This window comes from Lithobates pipiens, unplaced genomic scaffold (genome assembly GCF_037356315.1).
Source record: "Lithobates pipiens isolate NorthernLeopardFrog02 unplaced genomic scaffold, aLitPip1_a1.2 Scaffold_8, whole genome shotgun sequence".
Taxonomy (NCBI): Eukaryota; Metazoa; Chordata; class Amphibia; order Anura; family Ranidae; genus Lithobates; species Lithobates pipiens.
Genome location: NW_027507903.1, coordinates 15465965 through 15481696, shown reverse-complemented (window position 1 = coordinate 15481696; position 15732 = coordinate 15465965). Strand labels below are relative to the sequence as shown.

Below are 15732 nucleotides of genomic sequence, written 5' to 3'. Positions count from 1 at the left end.
GGCTTCACAGCCGGACACCCACTGCGCGAGCGGCGCAGCTCGCCGTGATACGCCGTACAGTCATCTGGGACACGTGACAGGTCCCAGATGACTGTGCGGCGCGAGGGGAAGTGATGTCACCAGCCCGGGCAATGAAGAAGGCAGACTACGAGGGACCCCCTAGCAACAGGCATTTAGACGTGAGTAAAAAAAAAAATTTTCCAATTTTTTTTTTTTAAGAATTTTAAACTATTTTTTGGTGGCAACACCACTTAAATAGGCAGGACTGACGAGCAGGATATCATCAACAGCTGAGTAAGTGTGGAGAGATAGGAGCTGGCAATTAGCCAACAGCTGAGCGGCCAGCTCAGAAGGCAGGGCTGAGCCCAGCCCTGACATCGCGTTTCACAAAGCAGGTCAGGTGCTGCTGGTTTAGTTGTTCTGTAAAGCATCTACATCAGTGTATTCTTTGTCTCTAGTAATCCAGGTATAAAGGAGCTTCCACCTGAACTGGGCCAGCTTTCATCTTTGTGGCAGTTGGATCTTGAGGACCTTAACATCTCGAACCTGCCTGCAGAGATCCGGAAGGAAGGTAAGTAGCTAACCATATTGAGATACAATACCATGGGCTCAGTTTACATGTTATATGTGCTCATCTTGTGGTTTGTTCTCTATAGGACCAGTGACCATACTGGCTTACCTGCGTGCCCAGCTGAGAAAAGCAGAGCGGTGTCGACTTGTGAAGATGATCATAGTAGGACCTCCACGGCAAGGGAAGACCACTTTGTTTGAGGTCTTGCAGACAGGAAAAGTATCCCAGCAAATGCAAGGAGATAGTACAATCCAGACTACCCGCTGGGAGCTGCAGAGGCCCTTGAGCATTAAGTCAAAGGTGATTACTAGGGTGGTCACTCACTCATATTAAGCAGACCAATGTTTCAGCAAAAAATTTAAAGCTGGTAAGGCCTCTGTCTGTTTTCCAACTTGTGAGTAATGATGAGATCTTCTGTGTTAGGCCCCTTTCAGATGTGCAGATCCCTATTTAGGCATCCGTTTGCTTAACGGGGATCGCTCCATTAATCCCCGCTGACCCGGCAGATGACGAGTCCGTCTCTACAAACCGTTCTCCTCTATGGGGGGATCGGATGATTACAGATTGCCTGTCCCGTTTTCATCCGATTCGATCCGCCAGACGGATGGAAAATAGGACATCCATCTGTTTGGATTTTGCAGAGCGGATCTGATCGGGGCGGATCGGATGTCGGCGGACATGTCACCACTGACATCCGACGCTCCATAGAGATATATGGAGCGACCGTTCAGATCTGCATGAAAGGACTGACAGGCAGATCTGAACGGTCCGCACATGTGAAAGGGGCCTTACTATTGTTATGTAGAGGCATATATGTAATCAACATTAATTTACTCCGAAGGGAATGATCCTTGCCCAGTCCTCACAACCGTCACCTTCAAAGTGGTTCTAAAACCTTACATATACCCAGTGAAAGGATTAGCCACAGGTGATACACAGAGATGAAGCAAATCATTTTACATATGTTGTACCTGTTTATCTGCAGCCCTCTCTCCTCTCATTCATTCAAAATCCAGAATTTACACAGCATTTCTGAGCTTCAGAAGGCATGGGGTGTGGATTGGATGTCACACACTGCATAGCGGAGAGCTGAGTGTAATCTGAGACCTGAGTGGAGGGAATGTTGGGGAGTCTGAGTTTGCCTGGGGTTGGTGTTTCCCAGGATTCCTTGGTGTGGGCACCCACTGGTAGAAGTGACTCTTGCAGGTAGCAGGGGGAGGACAGAACAGACAGAAGTCTTTGGATAGAGAAAAGTAGCCACTATAGAAGGATATCCTTTAATCATTTTTAATTTCAGAGGTTTACAACCAGTTTACATTGGCCACAGACAGCAGTGCTATCATGTTTTAGAGAAAACAGTAGTGATTGGGCAAGGTTTTTATAACTGGATTGCTTTGTCTCTGAGAGTGGTTCTTTTGCTGCAGTTACCCAAAAAGAAGCAGGTGAGCAGTTTTAGGGTATCCGGGGCACAACAACACAGCTTTGCAAATATAATCTCCTATTTGGCCCTTTTCCCAATGATTTGACAATTTTTATACACACAGGTCCGTGTAAACTTTGTTTTGTTTGCATTTACTGTCCTGAACTTAGAACAAGGAAGGCATCTGCTCCAACCATGTGCTTAGTGCAAAGCCAGGAAGCCATATATTCTGAGTATTATACTACACCACACTTGTGTAATCCATAAAGAAACATATCATAATCCAGGGCTCAACAAATTCCAGGTGCCAGGTTGCCATGGACAACAAGCTATTGTGTCCTGGCGCCTGGGCTACTGCCTGAATGCTTCCAATGCCTCCCCAGCTCCACCATGCCCTCACCCCCCGTGCAATATGTATCCCGGGCTCCACTTGCCCATCTGCGGGCCTGGGACCAGCATAGTGGGAGCTGACCCAGAAGAGACATGTATGACGTCACTTCCGGGTCCCCGTTGACAGTTGGAAGAATGTAATGCAGTGCAATGTGCACTGCATTACATTCAGAGGAGACAAACGGGGTGTCTTATTAAAGAGAAAATCATCACATAGGTGGCTTTTTGTCCCCTAAGTGCCGAGAAAGAAAAAAAAGTTTTTTAATTGTAAAAAATGTAAATTCCACCCAAGCACATAAAATCCCCCCCCCCCCCCAAAAAAAAAAAAATTGCGATACACATGTTACATATCGCCACACACGCCGGGCAGAGATCAATATTTCTAGCACCAGACCCCCTTCTTAATGTTGAGGCTTCATGCAGACTGTTGCTGGTAAATGGATGTTTAAGGGGCAGTTGGGCGTTTTTTTCAGCTTCCCCTGAACTCTCCTCTGTGATATCTTATCAGTACATGTACACAGGGTCGTTTATAGTCCTTTCTAGGCAGTTGAAACAGACTATATTGGCCCAATAAAGAATGAGGAAGGACATCTGGTTACAAAAGATGGGGAGATGGCGAAGGTATTGAATTTATTCTTCTCCTCAGTCTTCACGAGGGAATCGGGGGGCTTCAGTAACCAAAACTGCAGTGTTTATCCTCAAGACACATCACAGGAAGCACCTCCATGGCTAACAGAGGACAGAATTAAAATGAGACTTGGGAAACTTAATATTAATAAATCACCGGGACCAGATGGCTTGCACCTGAGGGTACTTAGGGAACTCAGTCAAGTAATTGCCAGACAATTGTTCCTAATTGTTACAGACCGTTTACTGACTGGAATGGTACTAGGTGATTAGAGAAAATCCAGTGTAGCACCAATATTTAAAAAGGGCCCAAATCCCTGGGAATTACAGACCAGTTAGCCTAACATCAATAGTATGCAAGCACTTGGAAGGGAAAATAAGGGACCATATACAAGATTTTAGTAACGAGAACAATATCATTAGTAGTAATCAGCATGGATTCATGAAGAATCGTTCTTGCCAAACCAATCTACTAACCTTCTATGAGGAGGTGAGTTTCCATCTAGATAAAGGAAGGCCCGTAGATGGATCTGGATTTTGAAAAAGCATTTGACACAGTACCCCATAAACATTTACTGTACAAAATAATATCCATTGGCATGGACCATAGGGTGAGTACATGGATTGAAAAATGGCTACAAGGGCGAGTTCAGAGGGTGGTGATAAATGGGGAATACTCGGAATGGTCAGGGGTGGGTAGTGGGGTCCCCCAGGGTTCTGTGCTGGGACCAATCCTATTTAATTTGTTCCTAAACAACCTGGAGGATGGGGTAAACAGTTCAATCTCTGTATTTGCGGACGATACTAAGCTAAGCAGGGCAATAAGCAGGATGTGGAAATCTTGCAAAAAGATGTGAACAAATTAATGGGGTGGGCAACTACATGGCAAATGAGGCTTATTGTAGAAAAATGTTAAATAATGCATTTGGGTGGCAAAAATGTAAGGCAATCTTTACACTGGGGGGAGAACCTCTGGGGAAATTTAGGATGGAAAAGGACCTGGGGGTCCTAGTAGATGATAGGCTCAGCAATGTCAAGGTGCTGCAAGCAAAGCAAACAGAATATTGGCATTAAAAATTGGATCAACTCCAGAGATAAAACAATAATTCTCCCACTCTACAAGACTCTGGTCTGGCCGCACCTGGAGTATGCTGTCCAGTTCTGTGCACCAGTCCTCAGGAAGGATGTACTGGAAATGGAGCGAGTACAAAGAAGGGCAACAAAGCTAATAGAGGGTCTGGAGGATATTAGTTATGAGGAAAGGTTGGGAGCTCTGAACTTATTCTCTCTGGAGAAGAGATACTGAGAGGGGATATGATATCAATATACAAATACCGTACTGGTGACCCCACAATAGGGAGAAAACTTTTTCACGGAAGGGAGTTTAACAAGACACGTGACCACTCATTAAAATTAGAAGAAAAGAGGTTCAACCTTAAACTACGTAGAGGATTCTTTACTGTAAGAGTGGCAAGGATGTGGAATTCCCTTCCACAGGCGGTGGTCTCAGCGGGGGGCATCGATAGTTTCAAGAATTGATTAGATAAGCACCTGAACGACTGCAACATACAGGGATATACAATGTAATAATGACATATAATCACACACATAGGTTAGACTTGATGGACTTGTGTCTTTTTTCAACCTCACCTACTATGTAACCTGGGGATGAGATGGCGCCGGGATGCACTATAAGCCCCTGTACACACGGTCGGAGATTTCGACAACCAAATCCGTCGGATCTTGTCCGAAACTGTTGCATACACACGGTCGGACAAAGTTGTCGAAAAATCCGATCATTCAGAACGTGATGACGTTATTTCGTTACGATGGAACTACGTTCAGGCTAGTAGCCAATAGCTTTGATGTAGGAATTTGATCTGAGCATGCGTGGCACTTTGTCCGATCAAAATTCTCTACACATGATCGGAGTATGTCCTATCGGACCAGTTTGTCGGAAAATATTTCCAACAAGTTGGAAAATTGGGTCAGACGGATATTCGGACGGAATCAGTCCGATCCATACCACACACAGTCGGATTATCCAACAAACCGGTCCAATAGGACACATTCCGTCGGAATCTCCGACCGTGTGTACAAGGGCTTAGAGGAAGGCAATCCGGCGGAGGCAGTGTGATGCTCGGGTCTAGTGGAGTCCATGCCTTGAGGGGTCAGGGCGGCTTTGGCAGCAAAAGAGGGGCCTGCTGAATATCAAGTGGGTGGTTATAATGTTATTGGTGTAGATGCGGCCCCATAGAAAAAGGTCCACTTCCATGAAGCCACATATATGCAAACGCTTCCTACATTATTTTTTTCCATGAGAATAGGGAGTTTTTTGAGCGCAATTATCCTTTAACTCTGAAGAACAAAACGTTGTCTTTAAAGTTTAAAAAAAAAACAAAGAAATGGTGAATGGATGTCAAACAGCCAAGACACAGGTGACAGATATAATGGGGTACATTTATCAAAGTCAGGAAATCCTTTGTGTTGAACCTACATGACATGCAAACATTTCCCAGCTTTTTTAAAGATAACAAAAAAAAAAGGGCAGCAGGGATAGGAAAAAACAGCTTTCACTGATAACACGCCATTAAATCGATATTTTCTGGCTTTCCTGTGATGAAAGGATTGAAAACCACAGGGGACCTGAAACTAGCGGAATCCTCCTGTCAAAGATGAAGGGATTCACCACGCCAATTATTCCCATACACGACTCGTGGCATTTAAAGGGCATACTTGTTGCTAATAAAGAGGTAAAATTGTACAGCAGTGCTGGCAAAATGACATCCATGTTCAAACTTTAACGACCTCGCGTGTTGTTGGTAATATGTTCACATCAATCCAAAATTCGGAAATTTTTCTTGACCCTTGCGGTCCACCTTCTTATCTTTATCACTTGTATTAATTCTAACTCTTTTTATACCTGACATGGTTTCACTTTCTTTTAACCCCCTTGGTCCACCAAGGTAGGTTTATAAATGTCCTGGCATTTAACCACTTCAGCCCCGGAACAATTTACCCCCCCCCCCCCCCCCTTCCTGACCAGAGCACTTTTTGTGATTCGGCACTGCATCACTTTAACTGACAATTGTGCGGTCGTGCGACGTAGCTCCCAAACAAAATTGACGTCCTTTTTTTCCCCACAAATAGAGCTTTCTTTTGGTGGTATTTGATCACATCTGCGTTTTTTATTTTTTGCACTATAAACAAAAAAATAGCGACAATTTTGAAAAAAAACACATTTGCTATAATATCCCCCCCCAAAAAAAATCTATAAAAAACATTTATTTTTCTCAGATAAATAGTTACATAGTTAGTCAGGTTGAGAAAACACACAAGTCCATCCAGTTCAACCACAAAAAAAAAAAAAAAAAAAAAAATCATACAATCCCATATACGCATTCTTCTACATATTTTTGGTAAAAAAAAAAAAAAAAACGCAATAAGCTTTTATTGATTGGTTTGTGCAAAAGTTTTTTTTTACTAGTAATGGTGGCGATTTTTATCATGACTGCAACATGGTGGACACATCGAACATTTTTTGACACTTTTTTTGGGACCATTGGCATCAATACAGCGATCAATGCTAAAAAATAGCATTGATTAGTGTAAAAATGTCACTGGCAGTAAAGGTGTTAACCACTAGGTGGAGCTGTAGGGGTTAAGTGTGTCCTAGGGAGTTTATAAATGTGGGGGGGAGGGGCTGTGTGTGACACGTCACTGATCACTGCTACCAATTGCAGGGAGTGCTGATCAGTGACACTGTCACTAGGCAGAACGGGGAGATGCTTGTTTTTTGTCTCCGTTCTTCCTCACCGTGAGACGATCAGGTTTATGCCCACGGACATCGGGTGCCGGTGATCACAGTCATGGAGCTCCCGCCGCACCTGCAAGCCGCCTCTGAAAGGGCAATGCACAGGTACGTTAATCTGCCCGTACGTGCCCTTCTGTCGCTGTATATCTGCGCGAGGCGCCCGGGAAGCAGTTAAGGGGTTAAAACAAGCTCCTGGGCGCGAGCTTGGTTACTGTTTTTTTTTTTTTTCAGCAAGCTCCCGGCTTTCGCGTGAAAGTGATCTGGGTGACTTTTACAGCCCTGTGTTTGATTGGATAGAGCGGAGGGCAGGGTAGAATTTAGAGGTCTAATACAATGTTGTATAAAGAGAACCTTTCACTTGCCAATCCTATCACACAGGTAGCTTGTTAGCCCCCTTGGGACTGCAATAAAAAAGTAGGAAATAAGCACAGCAGACTTGACTTGCCTTTAGACCCCTTTCACACTGTGGCATTTTTTTTTTAGGCGCTAAAGGGCTAAAAATAGTATATAAAAAGGGGATTGTTTTGGGACTTTGAATGAGGCATATGGTCAAAACCGAGCATACGCCTCCATCCCTGTTAATTGATTTAAAAAAAAAGGGGGGGGGGGGGGTTGGGACTTTAAATGAGATGTTTGTTTACACAAATGAAAATTAATAGATAATATTACATACGTTTTTTTATCAATTGCACGTTAAAACGTAATGCATTACAAATATGACGAGCTGATGTGCATATAGTTGACAACAATTAAAAAATCAAAATGTCATTGTTGCACGTGGTGGGTGAAATCCATATGCGAGATATGATATAAATGCATAATTAATAAAACTGCATTCAAATCTTGACGCGTTTCGTGCATATAGTTCCACTTCTTCAGAAGCAAATGCAGAATGCACAGCTACAAAAAAAAAATATGAAAAATATTCCAAATTACTCAAATATAATAAGGATAAGTGGAGAGGAAAGAAACCAAACACCCCCAAATTAACTTACATATCAGCTCCAAAATTGGTCATGGAAAACAGATTTTTTTCCAGTTTTCCATGACCAATTTTGGAGCTGATATGTAAGTTAATTTGGGGGTGTTTGGTTTCTTTCCTCTCCCCCTTATCCTTATATTTATTTGAGAAATTTGCAATAATTTTCATATTTTTTATGGCGCATTTAACCCTTACTTCGGACGCTAGCGGGGGTTAAAAGTGCCCCACTAGCAGCCGAAAAGCACCGCTAAAATGGCGGTAATGCAGAGCGGTGCCAGTGTGATGTGCTCCTCGTGCTTCTGTCTTACCTCATCCTTTGTAATCTTCCGGTGTGGCGGGGGTTAATAGAAAGGAGGAACTGTCAGACACTCATCCGGCGTGCCGTATGCCTTCCCTTTTTCATCCATCCGCTTCATTCATAGAAGTCATACTACAGCTTCTATGAATAAAACAGGATTTATGAATGGAGGGGAAGGGGTGGACCTTTCACTTATCCACCCATCCTCCATTCATAGACAAAGCTGTAACAACACGGGCCCAGGTCAACTTTCCTCCTCAGACCTGAATCAACGCAGCAGGTGCAGGTCCTGTTCTCCTGGATAGAAATTCAAATGCAAGTGGATCACCGCACACCGATTGTAGTGGAAAATCGGATATTTTATTCAATCTTGTAAAGTTAAAAACCTGGAAAACAACCAAGGGACAGGCTGATTAACGCGTTTCATGCACAAAGCGCTTACTCATAACCCTGCACACCTGTAGCTTAAAGGATAACTCCAAAAAAAAAGAAAAAAAGTAATATAGCTTAACCACTTAAGCCCCGGACCAATTTGCAGCCAAAGGACCAGGCCCCTTTTTGCGATTCGGCACTGCGTCGCTTTAACTGACAATTGCGCAGTCGTGCGACATGGCTCCCAAACAAAATTGACATCCTTTTTTTCCCACAAATAGAGCTTTCTTTTGGTGGTATTTGATCACCTCTGCGTTTTTTTTTTTTTGCGCTATTATCGAAAATAGAGCGTCAATTTTGAAAAAAATGCAATATTTTTTACTTTTTGCTATAATAAATATCCCCAAAAAATATATAAAAAAATATTTTTTTTTCCTCAGTTTAGGCCGATACGTATTCTTCTACATATTTTTGGTTAAAAAAATCACAATTAGCGATTATTGATTGGTTTGCGCAAAAGTTATAGCGTTTACAAACTAGGGGATAGTTTTATAGCATTTTTATTAATATTTTTTTTTTTTACTAGTAATGAATGAATGAATGAATGAAATACTTATATAGCGCACAATGCGAACTGAATCGCCTCTAGGCGCTGTGGCGAGCTTTGATCATCTGCTAAAAGAGGAAGGTCTTGAGTCTTTTCCTAAAAGCCAGGTGATTTTCTTCCAGGCGGATGTTGATTGGTAGAGCATTCCATAGCCGAGGCCCTTGGACAGCGAATCTCCGATCACCCTTGGATTTATACCGGGCTTTGGGCACGAGGAGGAGGTTTTTGTTGGCTGATCGAAGACTGCGGTTTGGTGTGTAATGATTTATTTTCTCCATCAGTAATGGCGGTGATCAGCGATTTTTATTGTGATGGCGGACGTATCGGACATTTTTGACACATTTTTGGGACCATTGTCATTTATACAGCAATCAGTGCTATTTGAATGCACTGATTCCTGTGTAAATGACACTGGCATTTGAAGGCGTTAACCACTAGGGGGCGGGGAGGGGTTAAGTGTGTGTGTTTTTTAACTGTAGGGGGCGTGGTTTGGCGTCTGACGTCACTGATCGTCTTTCCCTATAACAGGGAACAGACAATCAGTGACAGGCTCAGTAGGAAGCACGGGGAGAGATTTGTTTACACTTACCTCTCCTCGTTCTTCAGCTCTGTGACTCGATCGCGGGACACGGTCACGGAGCTCAGGACCGGGTCGGTTCCCGACCCACGGCTGGGCACTTAAAGAGCCACGTACAGGTACGTGACTGTGCCCCACCATGCCCGTCTGCCAACGTATATGTGCAGGAGGCAGTCCTTAAGCGGTTATACAATTGCGACCCAAGTCATATAGTAATTGAATGTTATTAACCACTTCCCGACCAACTCACGCAGATATACTGCGGCAGGTTTGCAGCACTGCACAAATCATTCTCGGTTCCAGTGTACACTGCGGGAGCGTGTCCACGGGTCAAGTGGACTCGATGTTAACCGGTGACCCACGATCGCCTAGTATAGAGGCAGAACGGGGATCTGCCAGTGAAAACAAGGCAAATCCCTGTTCTGACAGGGGACATGCCAGAGATATTCTGTTCCCAGAAGTGAATCGTGAACAGTGATCTCTGTCATGTCCCTGGCAGCCCCCCCCCCCCCCTACAGTTAGAACACACCTAGGGAACACACTTAACCCCTTGATCGCCCCTTAGTGTTAAACCCCTTCCCTGCCAGTGTCATTTTTATAGCACTGATCAATGTAATCATGTCACTGGTCCCCACAAAGTGTAATTTGCAGTTAGATTTGTCTGCCGCAATGTCGCAGTCCCGCAGAAAATCACAGATCGCCGCCATTACTAGTAAAAACTATTTAAAAAAAATGGAGAAATCGGGTGGAAGCAGACTGCCTGTCCGTGAAAAGTAGAACCACCATTCGCCTGGATTTTGTAGGAAGGATCGGATCGTATGGCGGCGGGTGTCAGCTGACATGTGTCCACTGAAATCTGGCACTCCATAGAGGAAACTGCAAGGTCCGATCAGGTCCTCCTGAAAAACTGACAGGCACACCTGATTGGAAAGCCCTTGTGAAAGGACCCTTAAAGGACTGCAGATCCTACCACTTTCCTCATTAGAGCCCTGCAGGGGCAGCAGCTGACTGATGATTATAAAACCACTCCCATGCAGATTCACATGGAAACAAACAGCTGTTCATTTAGAATAACAAAAGGAAGGAATCTGAAGCAAAGTTTATTAAAATACCTGCAATGTACACAGATCACCCAGGGGGGGATGTTTTGTCTCAACAAAAGTGGAGTTACTCTTTAAATACTAAGTACTACAAACAGTTTATTATTAGTATTTAAGCAGTAGACTACCAGTATTTAAGCAGGATGGTATTTGTATTTAAGAAGTGGTATCTTCAGGTGTGCAGAGTTATGTGTACGGGCACTTTCACACTGTGGAGGGGGTGTCGGTGGTAAAGAGACACTATTTTTAGCGGCGATTTTCGGCCTATAGCGGGGCGCTTTTAACCCCCACTAGCAGCTGATGAAGGGGTTAATAGCGTCCGCAAAGCGCAGCAGCCGAAACGCTTTGCAGGCGCTTCGGCGGTACTGCCCCTTGATTTCAATGGGCAGGGGTGCTTTAGGAGCGGCTCCTAAAGCGCTCCAAAGATGCTGCTTGCATTTTTTTTTTTTTTTAACGTCCTGCAAGCGTGGACTTTTGCACTGGAGTGGCAGGAGAGACGCTTTAGGCCTCATGCACACGAGACGCAGTTAAACGCGCGTTCAGATGCAGTTGGACAGTTTTTTCAACTGCCTCTGAACTCATTCAATGTTATCCTATGTGTCCATGCACACAGTCTCGTTTTTTTCCGTTTTTATGCAGTTGCGTTTAATCTCGTTTTTCCAGAAGCAAAAAAATGCGTTCAGAAGCAAAAATTTCCACGTTTCAGACGCAAAACGCGGTAAAACGCCGCTACCGCGTTTAGCCGCGTTTGCGTTTATATGCGTTTTTAAAGGTGACCTTTTTTTTTACATTAAAAATCTCAAAATTGATTGCAAATGATGAAAAACCATTAGAAAAATATTTTTAACAATTGCAATTGCAAGTGGACAATCCACAACTTGTGGCAAGTGACATGGCAGGTGGCAAGTGACGTGGCAAGTGGACAATCCACAACTTGTGGCAAGTGACATGGCAGGTGGCAAGTGATGTGGCAAGTGGACAATCCACAACGTGTGGCAAGTGACGTGGCAGGTGAAGTGGCAAGTGACGTGGAAAGTGGGCAATCCACAACTTGTGGCAGGTGACGTGGCAAGTGACCTGGCAGGTGACGCGGCAAGTGACCTGGCAGGTGACGTGGCAAGTGGAAAATCAACAACTTGTGGCAGGTGACTGGCATGTGACGTGGCAAGTGGACAATCCATAACTTGTGGCAGGTGACGTGGCAAGTGGACAATCCACTTGTGGCAGGGGACGTGGCAAGTGACATGGCAAGTGGACAATCCACTTGTGGCAGGGGATGTGGCAAGTGACGTGGCGAGTGGACAATCCACAACTTGTGTCAGGTGACGTGGCAAGTGGACAATCCACAACTTGTGGCAGGTGATGTGGTAAGTGATGTGGCAAGTGGACAATCCACTTGTGGCAGGTGATGTGGCAGGGGACGTGGCAAGTGGACAGTCCACACCTTGTGGCAGGTGACATGGCAGGTGACGTGGAAAGTGGTGTGGCAAGTGGACAATCCACAACTTGTGGCAGGTGATGTGGCTGGTGACGTGGCAAGTGGACAATCCACAACTTGTGGCAGGTGGCATGGCAGGTGTTATATCCTCTGTGTTGTGAGAGACACAAGACTCTGGTCTGGAACAATGGAAGTTTATTTCCAGTACTCAGTGTACACTGCAACATGCATCTCAGGACAGTACATCTTATTAGGCTCTTACATGTGTCCAAGATGGCTACTATACCCCTTGACCCTTGGCATCACTCCTGGGTGGAGCCAGCCTTAAAGTGGCAGTACATGTGGAACCCTTCAGGTATAACACCTTCCATCCATCCCTAAAAAAACAAAACAAACAAACAAACAAAAAAAACGAGAAAAGGCACAAAACATTAACTAATAACTGTCCAATAACAGTCCTCCAAACACAGGAGATGCACAGGACTTTTCCTGCATCCAGATGTGAGAGCAAGATTCCAGGGACAGTTGCGGGGATACAATGTCATTGGATCACTTTCGGCGGCCCCGTCGAAAGTCTCGTAACCGGTCTTGAAGCTGAAACCGGTCAGGAGGGCGACAGTGTCGTTGAGGGCGGGCACCCATCGACTCGGGATCAGAGGAAACAGGGTCGACTGGAATGGGCACTGGCGGTGCCAAGAAGGGATCCCCCAGCTCAGTGGGTGAACCAACCTCCGGACCAGGGCTGGAGGGCTCTGTTGGAGCTGAGTTCAAAAGATCAGAGTCCCCCCAATCATCAGTTCCCATGCATCCTGATCCGCTGGGAGCAGTTCCTTGCAACACTGGTGGTTCAGCCGGCGTCAGGGATTCATGCAGTTGAAAACGAGGGCGCAGTTGGTCCGCATGCCTTCTGCAAATGGAACCATCTTCCAGGCAGACCCTATACATCTTGGGTCCCAAAGTCTCTGCAATGACAGCAGGAAGCCAACGGGTGTTGGAAGTCCCATAAGATCGGGCCCATACCTTTTGTTGGGCTGTGAATCGGGGGATCTCATGGTGTTTGACCATCTTGTCTTGGGACTGCAGTACATGTTCCTGGACTGTTTGTGGGCGGAGCATGTCCAAAACAGTCCATGGCTGCCGACCCAGAAGGAGTTCTGCTGGAGTTTTCCCGGTGGTTGCATGTGGTGTGTTTCTGTAAGCAGAAAGGAAGGAGTCCAGCTGCTGGGGTGACAGGGACTGCTGTTTACTTGTAGCCACTGTAGCTTTGAAATAGCGTTTAAAAGTCTGCACAAACCGCTCTGCTTGACCATTTGTAGCTGGGTGGTAAGGTGCGGTCAACTTGTGTTTGATGTTGTGGGCAGTCAAGAAACGCTGAAACTCCTGACTGGTGAATTGGGCACCGTTGTCTGTGACGATTTCTCTGGGGTATCCAAATGTAGCAGCGAGATGTAACAGTATGGAAACTGTTGCCTTAGTTGTTGGCTGAGTAACAGGAATTACCTCAGGCCACTTTGAATGGGCGTCCACTATGATCAAGAAGGTGTGTCCTCTGATCGGACCTGCAAAGTCCAAGTGTAGTCGAAACCAAGGAACCGTGGGCCAAGTCCAGGGCTGGACGCACCCTCGAGGAGGGTCTCTTGCAGTTTGTGCACATCCAGCACAAGCATTCACATATGTTGTGATATCCGAGTCTAAGTTTGGCCACCACACATAGCCTCGGGCCTTTTGTTTCATACGTGTGCCCCCGGGATGACCAGTATGTAGCAAGTCCAGAATGTGTCTCCGGAGGGTCTGTGGAATGATCACTCGGTCTCCCCATAAAACACAGTTACCAACCACAGTTAATTCCATACGCCTACGGAAATAAGGTTCATAATCCTGTGTGACGGTTGCAGGCCAACCGGACCGTACCCAGGAGAGTATTGTTTTCAGAAAGGTATCCTTGGCTGTATGGGCTGCTATCTCCCCAGAAGACAAGAAGGACAGGCTGGTGTAACGACAACTCTTGACCGGTGGAGAGGAGTCCATTGACCTCCCTGTCAGTCGGGACATTGCGTCCGCATTAGCATTGGCATCATGACCGCGATACTGGATTTTATAACGGTACGCTCCCAAGAACAGGGCATAGCGTTGGAGGCGGGCCGCAGTAGTCTGAGAGATGCCTTTGTCAGGGCTAAAGATCTGAAGGAGTGGTTTATGGTCTGTCAGTATGGTGAATTCCCTACCATACAGGTAAAGATGAAACTTCTTAATTGCCCATATCAGCGCAAGAGCCTCTTTGTCAATGTGAGAGTAATTGCTTTCTGCTTTTGTCAAAGACCTGGAGGCAAATGCCACTGGTTTTTCTGCCCCATCAGGTAAGATGTGAGACAGTACAGCCCCCAGACCATAGGGTGAGGCATCACAAGCCAAGGTCAGAGGCTTCTGGAGGTCATAGTGAACAAGCATGCGTGACGCCAACAGCTTCCGCTTAGAGACTTCAAAAGCGCGTTGGCATGCAGCCGACCAGTCCCATCTGGAGTGTTTCTCCAAGAGCTTGTTCAACGGAAACAAGGTGTGTGCCAGATCCGGCAGAAATTTGTGGTAATAGTTCAGCAAGCCAAGGTATGATCGCAGCTGTTGGACATTGGTTGGGGCAGGAGCTTTGACTAAGGCATCAACCTTGGCTTCTGTGGTGTGTATACCGTCTGCATCCACAAGGTGGCCACAAAACTCCAATTTCGGCACCATGAATTGGCATTTTGCTAAGTTCACTTTCACACCCTGCTCTTGGAGTCTTTCCAACACAAGCTCCACATTTTGCTTGTGTTCCTGGTCCGTCCGTCCCGTGATGAGCATGTCATCTAACAGGCACTGAGTGAAAGGAATGTCCGCCAAAATCTCATCCATCTTCCGTTGCCAAATGGCTGGGGCAGAGGCTACACCAAACACCATCTGATTGTACTCATACAGTCCCTTGTGGGTGTTGATGGTCAGAAACTTGCGGGAAGAAGGATGGACCTCAAACTGTAAATATGCTTGTTTGAGATCAAGCTTGGTGAACTTTTGACCCCCTGCAAGAGAGGCAAAAATGTCATCTACTCTGGGTAGAGGGTACTGGTCTATTTCCAGTTGGGAGTTCAGTGCCATGCGGAAATCGCCACAAATGCGTAAGTCCCCATTCGCTTTCTTCACTGGTACAACAGGTGATGCCCACTCGCTGTGCTCTACCTTTGAGATGACACCTTGTTCCTCCAGCCGACTTAGTTCTGCTTCCACTCCTGCTCGGAGTGCGAAAGGTACTGTGCGAGCTTTGAAGAATTTAGGCTGGGCGTTGGGTTTCAGCTTGAGTCTCACACAGTCATGCTTTATTTTCCCCAACTGGTCATCAAAGATCTTTGGGAACCGCTGCTTCAGGGACACCACCCATCCCTCATTATCTCCTAATGGAATTGTCACAGTGTTACAGGGATTTATGGTGATGTCTGGCATACCAAAGTGAGCAATCCAGTCTCTCCCAAAGAGAGGGGGTCCCCCATTCTCTAGTATATATAATG

General features: G+C 45.6%; 1 protein-coding gene across 1 annotated transcript in view; it reads left to right on the top strand.

Annotated features, from left to right (window-relative positions):
- The window catches only part of LOC143963333 (leucine-rich repeat serine/threonine-protein kinase 1-like), a gene marked incomplete in the record, with an annotated part of 364270 nt that overhangs the window by 204025 nt on the left and 144513 nt on the right, over window positions 1–15732 (top strand). The window contains 2 exon segments of the mRNA XM_077472944.1: window positions 459–571; window positions 657–871. Of these exon segments, the coding sequence (XP_077329070.1) occupies window positions 459–571; window positions 657–871 (328 nt within the window).